The 16,709-nt window shown below is 41.5% G+C and overlaps 1 protein-coding gene across 3 annotated transcripts in view; it reads left to right on the top strand.

Annotated features, from left to right (window-relative positions):
- The first annotated feature begins 3,144 nt into the window (after positions 1–3,144).
- Positions 3,145–16,709, top strand: part of SEC24A (SEC24 homolog A, COPII coat complex component) — a 64,518-nt gene continuing 50,953 nt past the window's right edge. For all 3 annotated transcript variants that reach the window (XM_080803703.1, XM_080803702.1, XM_080803701.1), the window contains exon 1: positions 3,145–3,357. In XM_080803703.1, coding sequence (XP_080659829.1) covers positions 3,261–3,357 — 97 coding nt within the window. In that variant the 5' untranslated portion in view covers positions 3,145–3,260. The remainder of the gene's footprint in view (positions 3,358–16,709) is intronic.

Here is a 16,709-nt window from a genome sequence, read left to right as displayed (position 1 = left end):
TCATCTTTAGTAGGGTTGAAGGCTTTGAAAATAATGTGTGGAAAATCTGATACATATACATATGAAGGGTGTATCTGTGGCATAAGGTCCTGTTCTGGAAAACAAGGATAAAAAGGTAGAATATATTACTGACATCAGTTTAGAAAAATGTATGGTACTGTAGGATAGATTCACATAGTTAACTAAAAAAAAATCAATACCCTTAACAAGTCATAATAGCACTAATAATTTTTCCTTGGTATTTATATAGTCACACTTTAAGAAGTCAGAGAAGGGTTTGACAATGTATGGATGACACTTAAAAAGAAAATTACTGTTGGGGCACCTGGGTGGCTCAGTCATTAGGCGTCCGCCTTTGGCTCTGGTAGTGATCCTGGAGTCCTGAGATTGAGCCCCACATTGAGCCCCATATCGGGCTCCCTGTTCCGGGGGAGGCCTGCTTCTCCCTCTCCCACTCCCCCTGCTTGTGTTCCCTCTCTCGCTGTGTCTCTCTTTGTCAAATAAATAAATAAAATATTTTTTAAAAAGAAAGAAAATTACCTTTTTAACTATGTTGTCTCACCTCAATTCCTTAAACTTATCTTCCTATTGTCCCTGAGAGTGGGCAGATGACAAATGCTGCTTTTCTCGTCAGTATTTTTTTAATTGTAAATTTAGCTTTTTATTTTTTATTAAAATTATTTTTATTAACATACAATGCATTATTTACCCCAGGGGTATAGGTCTGTGAATCATCAGGCTTTACATATTTCATATGGGCACTCACCGTAGCCCATATCCTCCCCAATGTCCATAACCCAACCACCCTATTCCTACCCCCACACCCCCCAAAATCTCCTAAGTATTTTAAAACTATCACTTAGCCATAGTTTTTTGGGGGAATAAAAACAACACGAGGAAGGGGGACAAATTTTAGAAGAAGGAGTATTTACTTCCTAGTGTATTATGTTTTTTTTTAACCAACCGTGGTTGGTTTGTTTAGCCAGCCATTGGTTTGTTTAACCAACCATGATTTATGTTTCAAAATGTCTAATCTTTTAGGTGTTTTTTTTTCCCTCTGAACACACAGATATTGCTTAAACAGAATAAAGTCCAAAGAAAGCTTGATTTAACCAAATGAAACTCCGGTGCCAAAGTCAATAAACCAATTAAGGAGTTACATTAAAAAAAAGAAAAAAAAATTAAACTACTGCAAGTTTGAGACCAGGTCTAGGCATTCGTCCCTTGGAAGAATGATGGTGACTTTCTCTCTGACCTCAGGAAGGTACAGTCTCTCTGAGGTCTGTTTTCTTTTTAAAACATTGAGAGGCTTGTGTTGCTCGTATTTTTTTTTTTTTAAGATTTTATTTATTTATTTGACAGACAGATCACAAGCAGGCAGAGAGGCAGGCAGAGAGAGAAGGGAGGAAGCAGGCTCCCTGCTGAGCAGAGAGCCCGATGCGGGGCTCGATCCCAGGACGCTGGGATCATGACCCGAGCCGAAGGCAGCGGCTTTAACCCACGGAGCCACCCAGGCGCCCCTGTTGCTCGTATTTTTGAGTGATCTTGGGATATATGATTTGGGATTTTGCTATAGGGAAACAGTTTGACTAAAAGTATCATCTTCATTTTAAAGAAACCTTCATACTTGTATCTTGTGCAAAGGAGTTTAATTGTTTAACTCCACACAAGGCAAATACATTTTTAGTAAGGTTCTGAGGCAAATGATAAAAACAGGATTTGGATAAAATTTAACCCTTAATTATTTGAATTCTTACTGTTTGCTTTTCAGATCCGACACAATGGTTTAACTCTTGCTCTAATGATTATATACCATAACATTATACAATATAAATACAGTATTTCATAGCAGGCATTTGCAAAACCCTTGGCGTGACTTTTTTTTTTTTAAGGTTTATTTATTTATTAGAGAGAACCCAAGTAGGGAGGAGGGGCAGAGGAAGAGGGAGAAACAGACTCCCCCCTGAGCAGGGAGCCCAATGCAGGACTCTATACCAGGACCCTGGAATCATGACCTGAGCTGAAGGCACACGCTCAACCAACTGAGCCACCCAGGCGCCCTTCGTAGGACATTTTAATCAACAGAACAAAACTGCAGATTAAAGAAGAGCTTTGTCATCAGCTCAGGGCAGGAAAAACCCAAGTAGAATGAAGGTAGGTAAAATGGTTAAGGAGATCATCAATTAACTGTATTATCCCACCTCCCTAAAAGTTAAAAAAAAAAAAAAAGTCTGTTTGCCCAGAAAGGAAGTTTTAATGTTCTACCTTACTGTAACCTCTTAGAAGAGGAACTAAAACTGCCATTTAAACCTGCTGTTCAATGTGATGATGTGAATGAACTTTCGCGTGACTATGCTATGAATCAGCGAGTTTCAAAATTAAAATTAGTTGAGTCGTCCCCTGAAAAAAAGAGTTGCTCCTCGATTTGATTACTTTTAATACACGTACATAATTATCCCCCCTTAAAACAAGCAAACAAACAAAACCCCAAAAACCTCCTTATAATTTACACCTGGAATATAATGAAATGTGAAGTGAAATACTGCGACGAATATTCATCAGTTCAGCTACCAGAGGCATAGTCTTAAGAGAGGACGATGACGTCTGTCGTCTCAGGTTATCTTCACAAACGCCAGGAGAGGAACTGTCAGTCCCACCCCTCGAAAGTGGCTCCTGAAGCCCGGCCGGCCCTCAGATTCTAGCCCTGCCCGCGAGATGACGTTCACTACGGCGGGGATTTCCGTAGCAGTGACACACGCCACTTCCGGCCGGCGGTGCGACTCAGTGACGTGGCAGGCGAGGTCGAGCACGGTCCTTCGGGCTGGGACACCCGGAGCTGTCAGGCGGCCTCTGGGAAGCCCCGAGGGGAAAAAAGAGCGTACCGACCGCGGCAGCGACCTCGTCCGAGCCCGGAGCCGGAAGTGCCACGTGTCCCGATTGCGCCTGCGCGGCCAGCGGCTGACAGGCACTTCCGGCCGGGGCCTCTCTCCTCTTTCGGTAGGCTGCCGCCTTCCAGCCCGGCGTTCTCTGCCCCACCTGTCCGACTCCCAGGTGTCAGCTCCCGGGCCAACCCGTGGCCGCTCGCGGGCTGGGAAGAATGCAGCGCCATGCCTAGGGCATGATGCGCCGCCCTTTCTCCTCGCCTCAGTCCTGAGTTGGTGGTTCCTTCCCTCCGCTTCCAGCAGTCGTCTTTCAGCTCTTCGTTTGGCGCTGTCGCAGACCCCGACCATCCCCTGCCAACCCCGACGCGCACCGTCGTCATGTCCCAGCCGGGGATACCGGCCTCCGGCGGCGCCCCAACCGGCCTCCAGGCCCAGAACGGGGCCGCCTCGGCGTCGGGGTCTCTCTACAGCAACGGTAAGTACTGCCCGGGGGGCGGGCGGCTGGCGCGGCCTGGGCTCGAGCTGACCTTTGGTTACTGCCGCTGCCTATGGCGACAGGAGAGGGTGACCTCCCGGCCAGGCAAATGAGCGGGTGGTGGTGGGCGCCTGGGCCAAGGAAACCGCCGTGAATATCCAGCCGCAATCCCGGGCTCGTCTTAAGTGTTTCATATTTATTTATTCATGCGTTCAGTGAACAATTAATGAGTGCTTGCTGAATATAACACGCTGGGTATACGTAGGTGAAAGATAACAGATTCGGTGCATACCTCAGTACTCGCATGCAAGACTCATAGTGCCGTTTATGTGCTTTCCCCTTCCTTGCCACTTCACCCTGTCTTCCAGACAGCACAGCTCCGGGACTGATTCATTTCATTTCAGTTCCACATGGCCTGCGGTGGGGTGGGGGCGGGGGGCGTCTGAATTTATGGAGGTAAATGAATGTGCTTTTGGCAGGCCCCTTTAAGGCCTGCTCGTGTCTTCCAGAACCGTAGGCGAATGTACTTAGGTCATCTGTTAAGTTTTTCAGCTTTGGAAGAACCAAATAATAGGGGATGATCTCCTGTTTGATTTCCAGAGGTCTTTACTCACTTGGAAAAGTGGTCGGAAACACCTCTGAACCTCTCTCGAGAGTGTACATGTGGCACTGCACTTTGTCACTTGGTGTGAGAGTTAGTTTTATGCCTCTTCCAGGACTCTTTAAATTGTCCTACATTGTGATTTGCTAAACTTACTATAATTGTTATATTAGAGAAAGAAAAATTTTTTGCCAATATCTTGCCAAGTTACTGATTTACCAATAAATCTTTGGCTCATCGAAACAAAACTAGTAGACTAAAACTAATATACTTAAAATGCCCACTGTAATCTAAGATTTTTGTGAAGTTCAGGAAAATAGCCAGTGACTAAAATACCCAATTTACATTGTGTTTAGAGAAGACTAGTGTTTCTTTACAAAGAAGGCTCTAAGAGACTTTTAAAAATGTCTTGAGTAGGCAGGTATGTAGGCAGAAGCAGGAATAAGTGTAAGCACTGTAATGGTATTAAGTTGAATGAATTGTTCTTTCTCATACTTGTGGTAACAGATTAAGTAAACTGCGTTTGGTTCTAGGCTATTTAGTAACATTTACACTGAGGATGAAATCATTTTAAGACTTTCACTTTGAGGCAGAAAAACTGAACATGTCATATGATTGCAGACAGCCTCTCCTCCTGTCCTTCCTGCTGCTTTCTTGCAGTGTATTCAATAAACTTCTATATCCTTTAAAAAAAAAAAAGTCATATGGCTATGGCTTTTTCTTATAATCTATAAATTGCAGTTTTACATGAGCAAATCCTGCAAATACGCTTGTCAGTTTATATTTAAGTGTAGTGTGATAATTTTAGTGTGATACTGAAGGAAGTTAGTCACTGCAACATGTAGTATAAAAGATTTTGTCACCTCTGTTAATCCTGTCCAACAGACATTTGTTGCACACTTTCTAAGTTCTATCCTTGGGAATGTAAAAGAAAACAAGAAAATAGTCCCTGTGCACACATTGTCCAGGGCCAATTGAGAATTCACTTAGAAAAGGAAATCCTTAGACTACAAATAGCATTTTGAAGATATAATTTTGAAAGTCTTTATAATCCCCATTTCTAAAGTTTTTGTGGAATTATTTTCAGTAAAATGGCTAATGGCCTGTGCTGGGTTTCTTTGTTGTTCATCCTGCTAATAATAAAGACAGTAGGGATGCAGTGAACACTTGGAGAGGGTATTTCTCTAGAAGGTGGAAAAAAGAGTTCAGTATTGAAATCTGATTTTATTGGTTAACTCTTTCAGGGCAGTTATTGGTCCTTAAGTATCTTTTGAATACTAGTACTGTAGATTTTTTAAAAAAGTATTTTATTTATTTGTTTGACAGAGAGAGACAGAGAGAGAGGGAACACAAGCATGAGGAGTTGGAGAGGGAGAAGCAAGCTCCCTGCCAAGCAAGGAGCCTGACACAGGGCTCAATCTCAGGACCTGGGATCATGACCTGAGCTGAAGGCAGGCACTTAACGACTGGGCCACCTAGGCGCCCCTGAATACTCATACTATAGATTTAATGTAGCTTTTTATTTTTTTAAAGATTTATTTATTGGGGCACCTAGGTGGCTCAGTGGGTTAGGCCTCTGCCTTCGGCTCACGTCATGATCTCGGGGTCCTGGGATCGAGCCCCGCATCAGGCTCTCTGCTCAGCAGTGAGCCTGTTTCCACTGCCTGCCTCTCTTCCTACTTGTGATCTCTCTCTCTCTGTCAAATAAATAAATAAAATCTTTTAAAAAAAGGTTTATTTATTTGTTTTTAGGGAGGGAGGGAGAGAGAGAGAGAGCGTGCAAGTGTGAGTGCACCTGAGGGTAAGCCAGGGAAGGGCAGAGGAAGAGGGGTAGAATCTTTAGCAGACTTCCTGGTGAGCACAGACTACCAGGTTGGGCTCCATCTCACGACCCTGAGATCATGATCAGAGCTGAAATCAAGAGTCACATGCCTGACTGAGACACCCAGGCACCTGTTAATGTAGCTTTGTAAAATTATAGTTGATACATAATGTTAAATTAATTTTGGATATATAACATTACTTATTGGACTTTTCTATGTGCTGTGCTTACTACAAGTGTAGCTACCATCTGTCACCATACAACCCTATTACAAATACAGTTGACTCTATTTCCTAGGCTGTATCTCTCATCCCCATGACTTACTCATTGCATAGCTGGAAGTTTGTACCTCCCAATTTAGCTTTCTTAAATTACATATTACAGTTCAGTTGAATATTCAGATACCTTTTAGAAAATCAAAAGACTGAATAGTTACCTTTTCCATTTTTCTGTAACTTATTATGGTATTTTATAGAGTCATTATATGTAATTCCTGACACATCAGGACATTTTTTTTCTGTGGTAGATTGTTACATTTCAATCTAAAGCTGGTCTAGACAGGTTTTTCTAAGTCTGTATAGATTTGTGTACACATATTTTCTTTGCAAAAATTGACAGTGAAACTGTAAGTCTATATAAACTGGCATATCTTCATCTCATTAATATGTAATAAGGCTAAAGGCAAATAATAACTCCCACTCTTTTTTGTTAAAGATTTATTTATTTTTTTTTTTTAAGTAATCTCTGTACCTATGTGGCTCGAACTCACAACCCCAAGTATGAATCCCATGCTTTACTGACTGAGCTAGCCAGGTGCTCCTCATGACTCCCACTTTTTTTTCCTTTTTTTAAAAAATTTGAGACAGAGGAAGAGAGAGAGAGTGTGTGCATGCATACTCTGTGGGGGGGGGGAGGGCAGAGAGGGAGAGGGACAAGCAGCCTACACACTGAGTGCACAGCCCAACATGGGACTCCATTTCACAAACCTGAGATCATGATCTGAGCCAAAATCAAGTTGGCTGTTTAACCAGATGAGCCACCCAGGTATCCCATGACTCCTAGTTTTAATTAGTTGGATTTTTTGACTATTTGGATCAATTTGCCAAGGCAGTTAGAAACTGTAGTTTTACTAATTTTTTTTTTTTTTTTTTTTTTTTTTTTTTTACTAATTTTATTTTTGGTAGTATTTATGTAATGTTCACTTTCTCCCAAATATAGTAGAGGTCTCAAAGGATATTTGTCATCATTTGTACCACCAAGATTTCCCTGGTTTAATGTATGTAATTTTTTAATTTTTTGAAGAGTTTTTTTGCTTGAGAGAGAGAGCAAGCAAGCACACAAGCAGGTGGAGAGGCAGAGAGAGGAGCAGCAGACTCCTCGCTGAGCAGGGAGACCGATGTGGAGCTCGATCCCAGGACTTTGGGATCGCCACCTGAACTGAAGGCGGGCACTTAACCAGCTGAGCCACTGAAGTGCCCCTAATGGATGTAATTTTGTAAAATAATACCTTTCTGCCCTCTAGACTGTAAAACCTATACAAGCAAGGGTATCTGCTTTTGCACATCATCCTCTCTCCAACTTTCCACATGGTATCTAGCACATTTTAGGAATTACCAGTTTCATTGAATGGAAGTGTTAGAATTGGGTGTTTTGGAATTTAAGTCACTAAATATGTGTTCACGTAATACAAGATTAGAGCTCATTTCCAACTCCTTTTTTTCTGATGTATTTTTAGTGGTGTTTTTTTTTTTTTTTTTACAATATTAACTAAGACAATAGAATATGTTGGGGGTTGTTATTTGGTCATCAATTTAAATGCTAGACTTGTGCCATCTGCTGTAGGCATGACAGAAATGTAGGTCTTTTTTAGTTTCACTATGATGTAAACCATGTTTATGATTGTGTATTTGATATAGAAAATCTCTAGTTATGATCAAAGCATGATACAAATAAAATTGGCATGTGGTCTATGATTGTTGTGGCCCTTTAATGTTTTCAGTAGGGGCAGTAACTTTGGACTTCCAAAACTTTTTGTGTATGTCTGTGAGAACTTTTGGTGTTGAGCTTCGTGTTTGTCTCTGCTGATAGACTGGAAGTTCCTGAAAGACAGATATAGTAACCATAAGAACTAACATTTATTGTTTACATATTCCAAACCCAGTGCTAGGTTACATTATACCCATTATCTCATTTAATCCTCACAACCGCACTGTGGGGTAAGAACTGTTAAGTACTGATAAGGAAACTCATGCGGGATGCCTGGGTGGCTCAGTGGGATGTGCGTCTGCCTTAGGCTCCGGTCGTGGTCCAGGGGTTCTGGGATAGAGTCCCGCATCTGTTTCTCCCTTTGCCCCTCCCCTGTGCTCATGCACATGCGCATTCTCTCTCTCTCTAACTTGCATGCTCTCTCTCTCGAATAAATAAATAAAATCTTAAAAAAAAAAAAAGGAAACTGTGATGTGTGGAAAAGGAACTAGTTTAAGATCACACAGCTAATAAATTGTGGAAATTAGATTTCAAGCCTAGGCAGTCTCAGTTAACCACTGTTATTCAGTTTATCTGGTTGTTATATCTGAATCTCAGGACTTAGCACCTTGAATTAGAGCCTGAATCAAGGATCAGAACCTTCTTTTTGGTTTCTTTGTGTAGGTGGATGCATATAATTATAGTAAGTTTACATTTTTCAAAACTGCCACGTAGCTTATTCTCTCTTGGATTATAATTATTATATGACCTGACCCTCACTTTTTTTAGTATATAGTCAGTTTCTTTGCTATTTCATAAATGTCTTCCAGATCCTGTAATTGCTCCTACCCCACTTAGATTCCTTGCATTTGCTTTTCTCTTTCCATTGCTTTCTGAGTGATATTATTTTTTAGAGACTGACCCACAAGTTGTACTCATACAGTGGCATCCATTTGTTGCACTTTAAGTTTCATTTGGTCAGCTCTCTTAGTGATCAGAATATATTTAATGTGTGGGGTGAGGTGCTGAATCAGATTCTTTCCCAGTATTTAATTTATCATTCAGACCTGTTGTATTTAAAAATACCTACACAAAAAGAAGGAACTTGTCAAGGTTTAAGGAACATATTGCTCTCTCAAATGTGATATTTTTGAATACATGGTCACTTTTCTCTGACTTTTACTTACACTTTTGTGTATGACACCATAATTAATAGAACCATACTCTGGAGAGCCTTGAATTAATTTAAATTGGTCATTCAGTTGGATTCATGTATGATAGATGGAAAATGTAAACTGTCCCTGGCAAATAGTAGCTCAATATGTATTTACTGAATGAATTAATGAATGAATTGCTTAAGAATACAAAGAGCGCTGGTCTTTTTGCTTGAAATTTTAGGGAAAACCATTCTCGGTGCCATCTTTTCCCTTTAGTATTAAATTTGCATGAAAGGGATAGTTTATGGATTGTGCTATTTTGACTGTTCAGTAGGCTTTCTTGAAGAAACTTGTAAAATTAAATTTTATTTTGGGGGCACCTGGGTGGCTTAGATGGTTAAGTGTCTGTCTTCAGCTCAGGTCATGGTCTCCAGGTCCTGGGATCAAGCCTGGCAGGGTCCCAGCTCAGTGGAGCTTCTCCCTATCCCTCTGCCTCTCCCCTTGCCTGTGCTCTCTCTGTCTCTTCCTCTCTCAAATAAATAAATAAAATATTTTTTAAAAATAAAATTTATTTTTTATTTATTGGAATAGTATACTGAAGTTTTTTTTTAATTTTTGCATTCTAGATTTCATTAGTAATCATATATCAAGGCATTTTGGCACATCAGTGGTTTCTTCATGAAGTTTCTTCTCATGTACATGAGAACCCCGGGACACGACATTTTTACTAATGGGGATTCTGGGATCCCATTGAGTGCAATAGAAATGGAATTTACAGGGGCGCCTGGGTGGCTCAGTGGGTTAAGGCCTCTGCCTTCAGCTCGGGTCATGGTCTCAGGGTCCTGGGATAGAGCCCCACATCAGGCTTTCAGCTCGGCAGGGAGCCTGCCCATCTCTCTCTGCCTGCCTCTCTGCCTGCTTGTGATCTCTCTCTGTGTGTCAAGTAAATCAGTGAAATCTTTGGGGGAAAAAAAAAAAAGAAATGGAATTTACAAAGGTGGAACTTGTATCTCTTTGATTCTGAAGCTGCTGTTTGGGTAATTGAGTAGCAATCATTTACTTTTAAAGATTTTATTTATTTATTTATTTTGAGAAAGAGTAGGGGGAGGAGCAGAGGGAGAGGAAGAAGCAGAGTGCAGAGCCCTCCACAGGGCTTGATCTTATAACCCCAAGACAGGCCTGAGCCAAAATCAGATCAGACCCTCAACCTACTGAACCACCCAAGTGCTGCCATCTGCTTTTATTTTAATCTCTTGTTTGCATCTTTGCCTCTTTACCTTCTCTAAATTTGGCTTCTATTTCCACACATCCCCCAAAACAGCTCTAAATAAGGCCACAGATGACTTTTTAGTTATTAAGTACAAAAAATATTTTTCATTTCTCATATTTTTCAAGCAGCATCTGATGTTCTTCACCACTACTTGTTTTGGTTTAAGACCCTTCTGATTTGTTTTTTTTTTTTTTTCCTCAACAGCAGTATTCTTAATTTTTCTTCTTTTTTTGATTGCCTTTTTTCTTCTCTCTCTTTTTAAAAATTTATTTGTCAGAGAGAGGGCATGATCAGGGAGAAGTAGCAGAGGGAGAGGGAGAAGCAGGCTCTCCACTGAGCAGGGAGCCTGATGCGGGACTCAATCCCAGCACCCTGGGATCCTGAAGGCAGATACTTAACTGACTGAGCCACCCAGACGTCCCTTCTTTTCTCTCTTTCTTAAATGTTGGTGTTTCTCAGGTTCTGACCTGGTTCTCTTCTTTTTCTTTCTTTCTTTAAAAAAAAAAAAATAACAATAGGGGTGCCTAGCTGGTTCAGTCAGTATAGCATGTGACTCTTGGTCTAAGGGTTGTGAGTTTGAGCCCCATGTTGGGTGTAGAGATTACTTAAAAATAAAATCTTTCCTGGCTGGCTCAGTTAGTAGAGTATGGGCTCTTGTGAGTTTGAGCCCCAAGTTGGCTATAGAGATTATACAAAAAAAAAAAAAAAGAATCCAAAGAACTTTAAAAAATTAAAAAGAAAACCCAGTAAATGTTTTTTCACATCATTTCTGTGGCTAGGTTTCTTCTTTTCTTACTCTATATATACTTCTGGATGTCATTAATCCCCATAGTATCAAATGTTGTGTATGTGCCAGTGATTGCCAAAGTTATATCATAAGCTGAAATCTGTCTCTTTGGCTGCAGATAGATGTCTTTCTGTTGTACATCTGTACTTGGATTTCTTGGTGACACCTGAAAGTATATTTAAAATAATTCTTTATTCCCTCCTCCTTTTGCTGTTTTCTACCTTCCCCAGTTCTTTTTTTCTCCTTCTCTCCGGTGAATGGCACTGCTGTCCACTGAGTTTTTCAGTTCGGAATCTGGGGAGTTATCCTTGATTGCTTCCTCTATTCACTTTCTTCACATGAACTCACATATTCAGTTCCACATCAAGTCCCATCAGTTGTATTTCTTCAGTCAGTTTTTTAAACTTACGTATGGGTGTTAAATATTTGTTTGCAAATCTAATGTTAAATTTTTTTTTAAAAAAAGGTATGCAGGGACGCCTGGGTGGCTCAGTTGGTTAAGCGGCTGCCTTCGGCTCAGGTCATGATCCCAGCGTCCTGGGATCGAGTCCCGCATCGGGCTCCTTGCTCAGCAGGGAGCCTGCTTCTCCCTCTGCCTCTGCCTGCCACTCTGTCTGCCTGTGTTCACTCTCTCTGACAAATAAATAAAATAAAATCTTTAAAAAAAAAAAAAGGTATGCAAACACAAAGCTAGGCTTAAACTTCATATGTTTATAGGTTCTGTACAATGTAAAAGTAAAAGTTAAAATAAAAACATCTATAAAAGCAGTATAGTTCAAAGTTAACATATTAAATAATGTGATGGATTATGTTGGGTTGAAGCCAAAACTGATTGGATTGTTTTAATTTCTTACATGTTGGAACATCATTTGGGGGATTATCATGGTCAGTCTTCTTTTCTTTTTATTTTTTATTTATTTTTTTTTAAATTTTTTAAAAAATTTATTTATTTGTTAGAGAGCGAGCGAGCACAGGCAGACAGAGTGGTAGGCAGAGGCAGAGGGAGAAGCAGGCTCCCCGCCGAGCAAGGAGCCCGATGTGGGACTCAATCCCAGGACGCTGGGATCATGACCTGAGCTGAAGGCAGCCGCTTAACCAACTGAGCCACCCAGGCGTCCCATTCTTCTTTTCTTTTTAAAGTCAAGGGTTGCCTGGGTGGCTGAGTGGGTTGAGCATCCAACTCAATCTCAGTTCAGGTCTTGATCTCAGGGATGTGAGTATGAGGCCCACCTTGGGCTCCATGCTGCTCATGGATCCTACTTTAAAAAATGTGGGGCATCTGGGTGGCTCAGTTGGTAAAGTGTTTGACTTCGGCTCAGGTTGTGATCTCGGGATCCTGGGATGGAGCCCTCTCTGCATTGGGCTCCGCACTCAGTGGGAGTCAGCTTCTCCCTCTCCCTCTGCCCCATCTCCACTCATTCTTCTTTCTCTCTCTCTCTTTCACTATCTCTCTCAAATAAATGAATAAAATCTTTAGAAATTGAAAAAATAAAGATGAAACTTGTTTTCAGTTGTTGGGGAAGAACTTTTTCTACACTGTTAGATTTGGTGTTTGGGGGCCTGTGAATTAAACTGGCAAGAGACAGAGATCAGTAAGAGAAAAGATACAATTTTTTTTTTTTAAATATAGTATGAGAGTTTACAAAAATGTGACTCAAGGAGGCAGATAGAATTTGGAATTTAGGTACCATCCTTTTTTTTTTTTTCCTGGATTTTATTTATTTATTTGACAGAGAGGGAGAGCACAAACAGGGAGCGGGAGAGGGAGAAGCAGGTCCCCACTGAGCAGGAAGCTGATGTGGGGCTCAATTCTAGGACCCTGGGATCATGACCTGAGCTGAAGCCAGCGACGCCTTAGGTGCCATCTTAATAGCGGAAGGGGAGAGTGAGAACGGCACTTACGGTAAAACAAAATGATTTTTAGGAAAAATGGGGCCCTTAATAGAATAGATGGGAGATTTGATAGTTCTGTGGCAATATGTTTAGGTGTGGTGTGGAGACTTCTCATTTCAGGCGATAGGAGTCAGTTATCTCTGGTTGTTCCTGGGCTGGAGATTTATGATAATTGAGTTTTTTGGCATTCTTTTGGGAGGATCTGCTTTTGGTTGGCTAAGAGATTTAAGGAACTTATGCCCTGTGCTCAGAATAACTTGTATATCACAGTGCTGTGTTCTGGACCCATTCATAATCTCTGATCTCTGATTTTGATGGGCTACTTACTTTATTAATGACTTCAGAATTTAAAAAAACATTAAAATCATTTTAAGTAAGCTCTAAGCCCAGCATGGGGCTTGAACTCATGATCCTGAGATCAAGAGTCACATGCTCAGTTGGTTAAGTGTCAGACTTCAGCTCAGGTCATGATCTCAGGGTCCTGGGATTGAGCCCCATGTTGGGCTCCCCACTCATTGGGGAGTCTGCTTGTCCCTCTCCCTCTTCCGCTGCCCTCCCCCACTCTTGTGCACACACTGGCTCTCTTTCTCTCTCAAATAAATAAATAGAAATTTTTTTTTCTTTAAGTCATATGCTCTACTGGCAGCCAGCCAGGCGCTGCCTTATTTTGTGCATTTTTTTTTAAAGATTTTATTTATTTATTTGACAGACAGGGATCACAGGTAGGCAGAGAGGAAGGCAGAGAGAGGAGGGGAAGCAGGCTCCCCACAGAGCAGAGAGCCCAATGCGGGGCTCGATCCCAGGACCCTGGGATCATGACCTGAGCTGAAGGCAGAGGCTTTAACCCACTGAGCCACTCAGGCGCCCCTATTTTGTGCATTTTTAAAAAGGATTTTATTTATTTCACAGAGCACGTGTTGGAGAGGGGGAGAGAGAGGGAGAGAGAGAATCTTAAGCAGACTTTGTGCTAAGCATGGAGCCCCATGTAGGGTTCAGTCCCAGGACCCTGAGATCATGACCTGAGCAGAAACTGAGAGTTGGATTCTCAACTTTCAACCTACTGCATCGCCCATTTGTGCATTTTGATGATGCTTGGCTTTCACATAGCTGGACCTGGCTTGAAGGCCTTTTTTGGGTTTAGCCTATGATAAAACAGTAAATAAAAATACAAAGTGAACCATGAAATGTTGTGATAAGACTAGGCTGTGAAATATCTGTTTTTACACTTAAGACCCACAATATGCTTATGAATTAACTTTTGACAAATGTTTTTAACTTCTTCATATTTATTTATTTATTTTAAAAAGATTTTATTTCTTTATTTGACACAGAGAGATCACAAGTAGGCAGAGAGAGAGTGAGAGAGGGAAGCAGGCTCCCTGCTGAGCAGAGAGCCCGATGAGGGACTCGATCCCAGGACCTTGAGATCATGACCTGAGCGGAAGGCAGCGGCTTAACCTGCTGAGCCATCCAGGCGCCCATATTTATTTATTTTTGACAAATGTTCTTACTGATTGAAACATCTCTGTATTCCCACTGCTGCTTTTTATTTAGTCAGTGGTTTCTTGTCTGGACTACAGCTGTAGACTCCTTTCAGTCTCTGATCTCTTCTCTAATCCCTAAGAGGTTCTCTTACATGCAAATTTAAAATGTCTCACAGGTAGCCTTTCCAAGCCTCCCATTGCTCTTAGGATGAAAACCAGACTTTTTTTTTTTTAAGATTTTATTTATTTAGGAGATAGAGAAAGAGAGAGAGAGAGAGTGTGAGAGCACACAATTGGGGCGGAACAGAGGTTGAGGAACAAGGAGACTGTGCTGAACGTATAGTTGGACTCGGCACCATCCCATGACCTTGAGATCACAACCCAAGCCAGAATCAAGAGTGGGATGCTTAAGTGACTGAGCCACCCAGGTGCCCTTGAAATCCAGAGTCGTTAAGGGAAAAGTTCTGAACTTGTGTTGCACTTCAGAGATTTGCTCAGTCACTTGGCTTTTGTTCTGTTACACTGAACTTTTTTCACAGTGCCTTTGTATGACCACAGGCTGTTGTGCATGTTGCTCCCCTTTCTGGAAACAGTCTTGATACTCCTTTTCCTGGAACTAACTCTGATTATCTCTTAAGATCTTAGTTGAAACTTCCCTTTCTCAGGAAACCATCTTTGCTACCTTTCTGCCTTCTCTTTAGACCAAGTGTTACTTCCTCGGTGCTCTCATAGTGCCCTGAGTTGCCACTGTCACATCACTCTCTATTGTCCTTGCCTGGTTCTTTGCCTTCCAATCTGGATTGTGAGCTACTTGAAGGCAGTGTTGGAGTGGACCTTACTCACCTTTGTTTACTCCGATGATACTTGGTAAATGTGTGTTTTAAGGAAGGAATGAATAGAATGTTCTTAACCATTTGGAATAAAATGAATAATTAGGTTAAATACAGGATTAGTCTTTACAAGAAAGACTAGGAAAAAAAGATTAGTTCAGTTGAAATTGTTTGGTTTACTGATAAACAGTTTTAGGGGAGTGCGACATTGTTAAGGGCACAAATACATGTTTCTTAGATGAAGACAGCAAACATTTATTGAGTACTATGAGAAATACCACTGTGTTTCATATAAATCTCATTTTTTTTTAAAGATTTTACTTACTTATTTGACAGCAAGAGAGGGAACACAGCAGAGGGGGAGTGGGAGAAGGAGAAGCAGGCTTTCTGCTGAGCAGGGAGCCCAATGTGGGGCTCGATCTGAGGACCCTGGGATCATGACCTGAGCCGAAGGCAGATGCTTAATCATCTCAGCCACCCAGGCACCCCAATGCCACTTTTAAAAACAGGTTTATTGAGATATAATAATTCACATACTATACAATTCACCTATTTAAAGTATACAAGTACGTAGTTTTCAGTATATTCATTATCACACCTGCTTTGATTTGATTTGATTTATTTTTAAGTGAGCTCCCTGCCAACTCTGGAGCCCTATGGGAGGGTTTGAACTCACAACCCTCAGATCAAGACCTAAGCTGAGATCAACAGTTGGATGCCTACGGGCACCTGGGTGGTTCAGTGGGTTAAGCTTCTGCCTTCAACTCAGGTCATGATCTCAGGGTCCTGGAATCAAGCCCAGCATCAGGCTCCTTGCTCAGCAGGAGCCTGTTTCTCCCTCTCCTTCTGCTTATCACTCCCCAGCTTGTTGTCTCTGTGTGTGTCAAATAAATAAATAAAATCTTAAAAAAAAAAAAACACCTACAAAACAGTTGGACACCTAACTGGCTGAGCTACCCAGGCGCCCCCACAATCGATTTTCATCACCTCCCTCCCCAACCTTAAACCCATTAGGTCATTCTCCATTTGTCCCCGGGGCGGGGGGATAGAAATTTTCTTCTATCTGAGGTTTTCTAGATGGACTAAGAATTAAATACGTGAGACAGATTAATATTACATGTGCAGGGAGGCCCAGTAATGAAATTGAGACCTAAAGAAATGACTAAGGCAGGTACTTTTATACTTTTTAGATAGACAGTAAATCTGTGAGAAACGGACAGGACAAAACTTAACTTTGAGAGCTTCAATTAGCAAGGAATAATTTTTTTTTAAGATTTTATTTATTTATTTGACAGATGAGATCACAAGTAGGCAGAGAGGCAGGCAGAGAGAGAGGGAAGCAGGCTCCCTGCTGAGCAGACAGCCCTTGCGGAGCTCCATCCCAGGACCCTGGGATCATGACCTGAGCAGAAGGCAGAGGCTTTAACCCACAGAGCCACCCTGGTGCCCCCCCCCGTTTTTTTTTCTTTAGATTTTATTTATTTAGGGCACCGGGGTAGCTCAGTGATTGAGCATCTGCCTTCCGCTCAGGTCATGATCCTGG

This window comes from Martes martes (genome assembly GCF_963455335.1).
Source record: "Martes martes genome assembly, chromosome: 5".
Taxonomy (NCBI): domain Eukaryota; kingdom Metazoa; phylum Chordata; class Mammalia; order Carnivora; family Mustelidae; genus Martes; species Martes martes.
The sequence above is the reverse complement of the archived record's forward strand: the minus strand, read 5'-3'. Positions and strand labels throughout refer to the sequence as shown.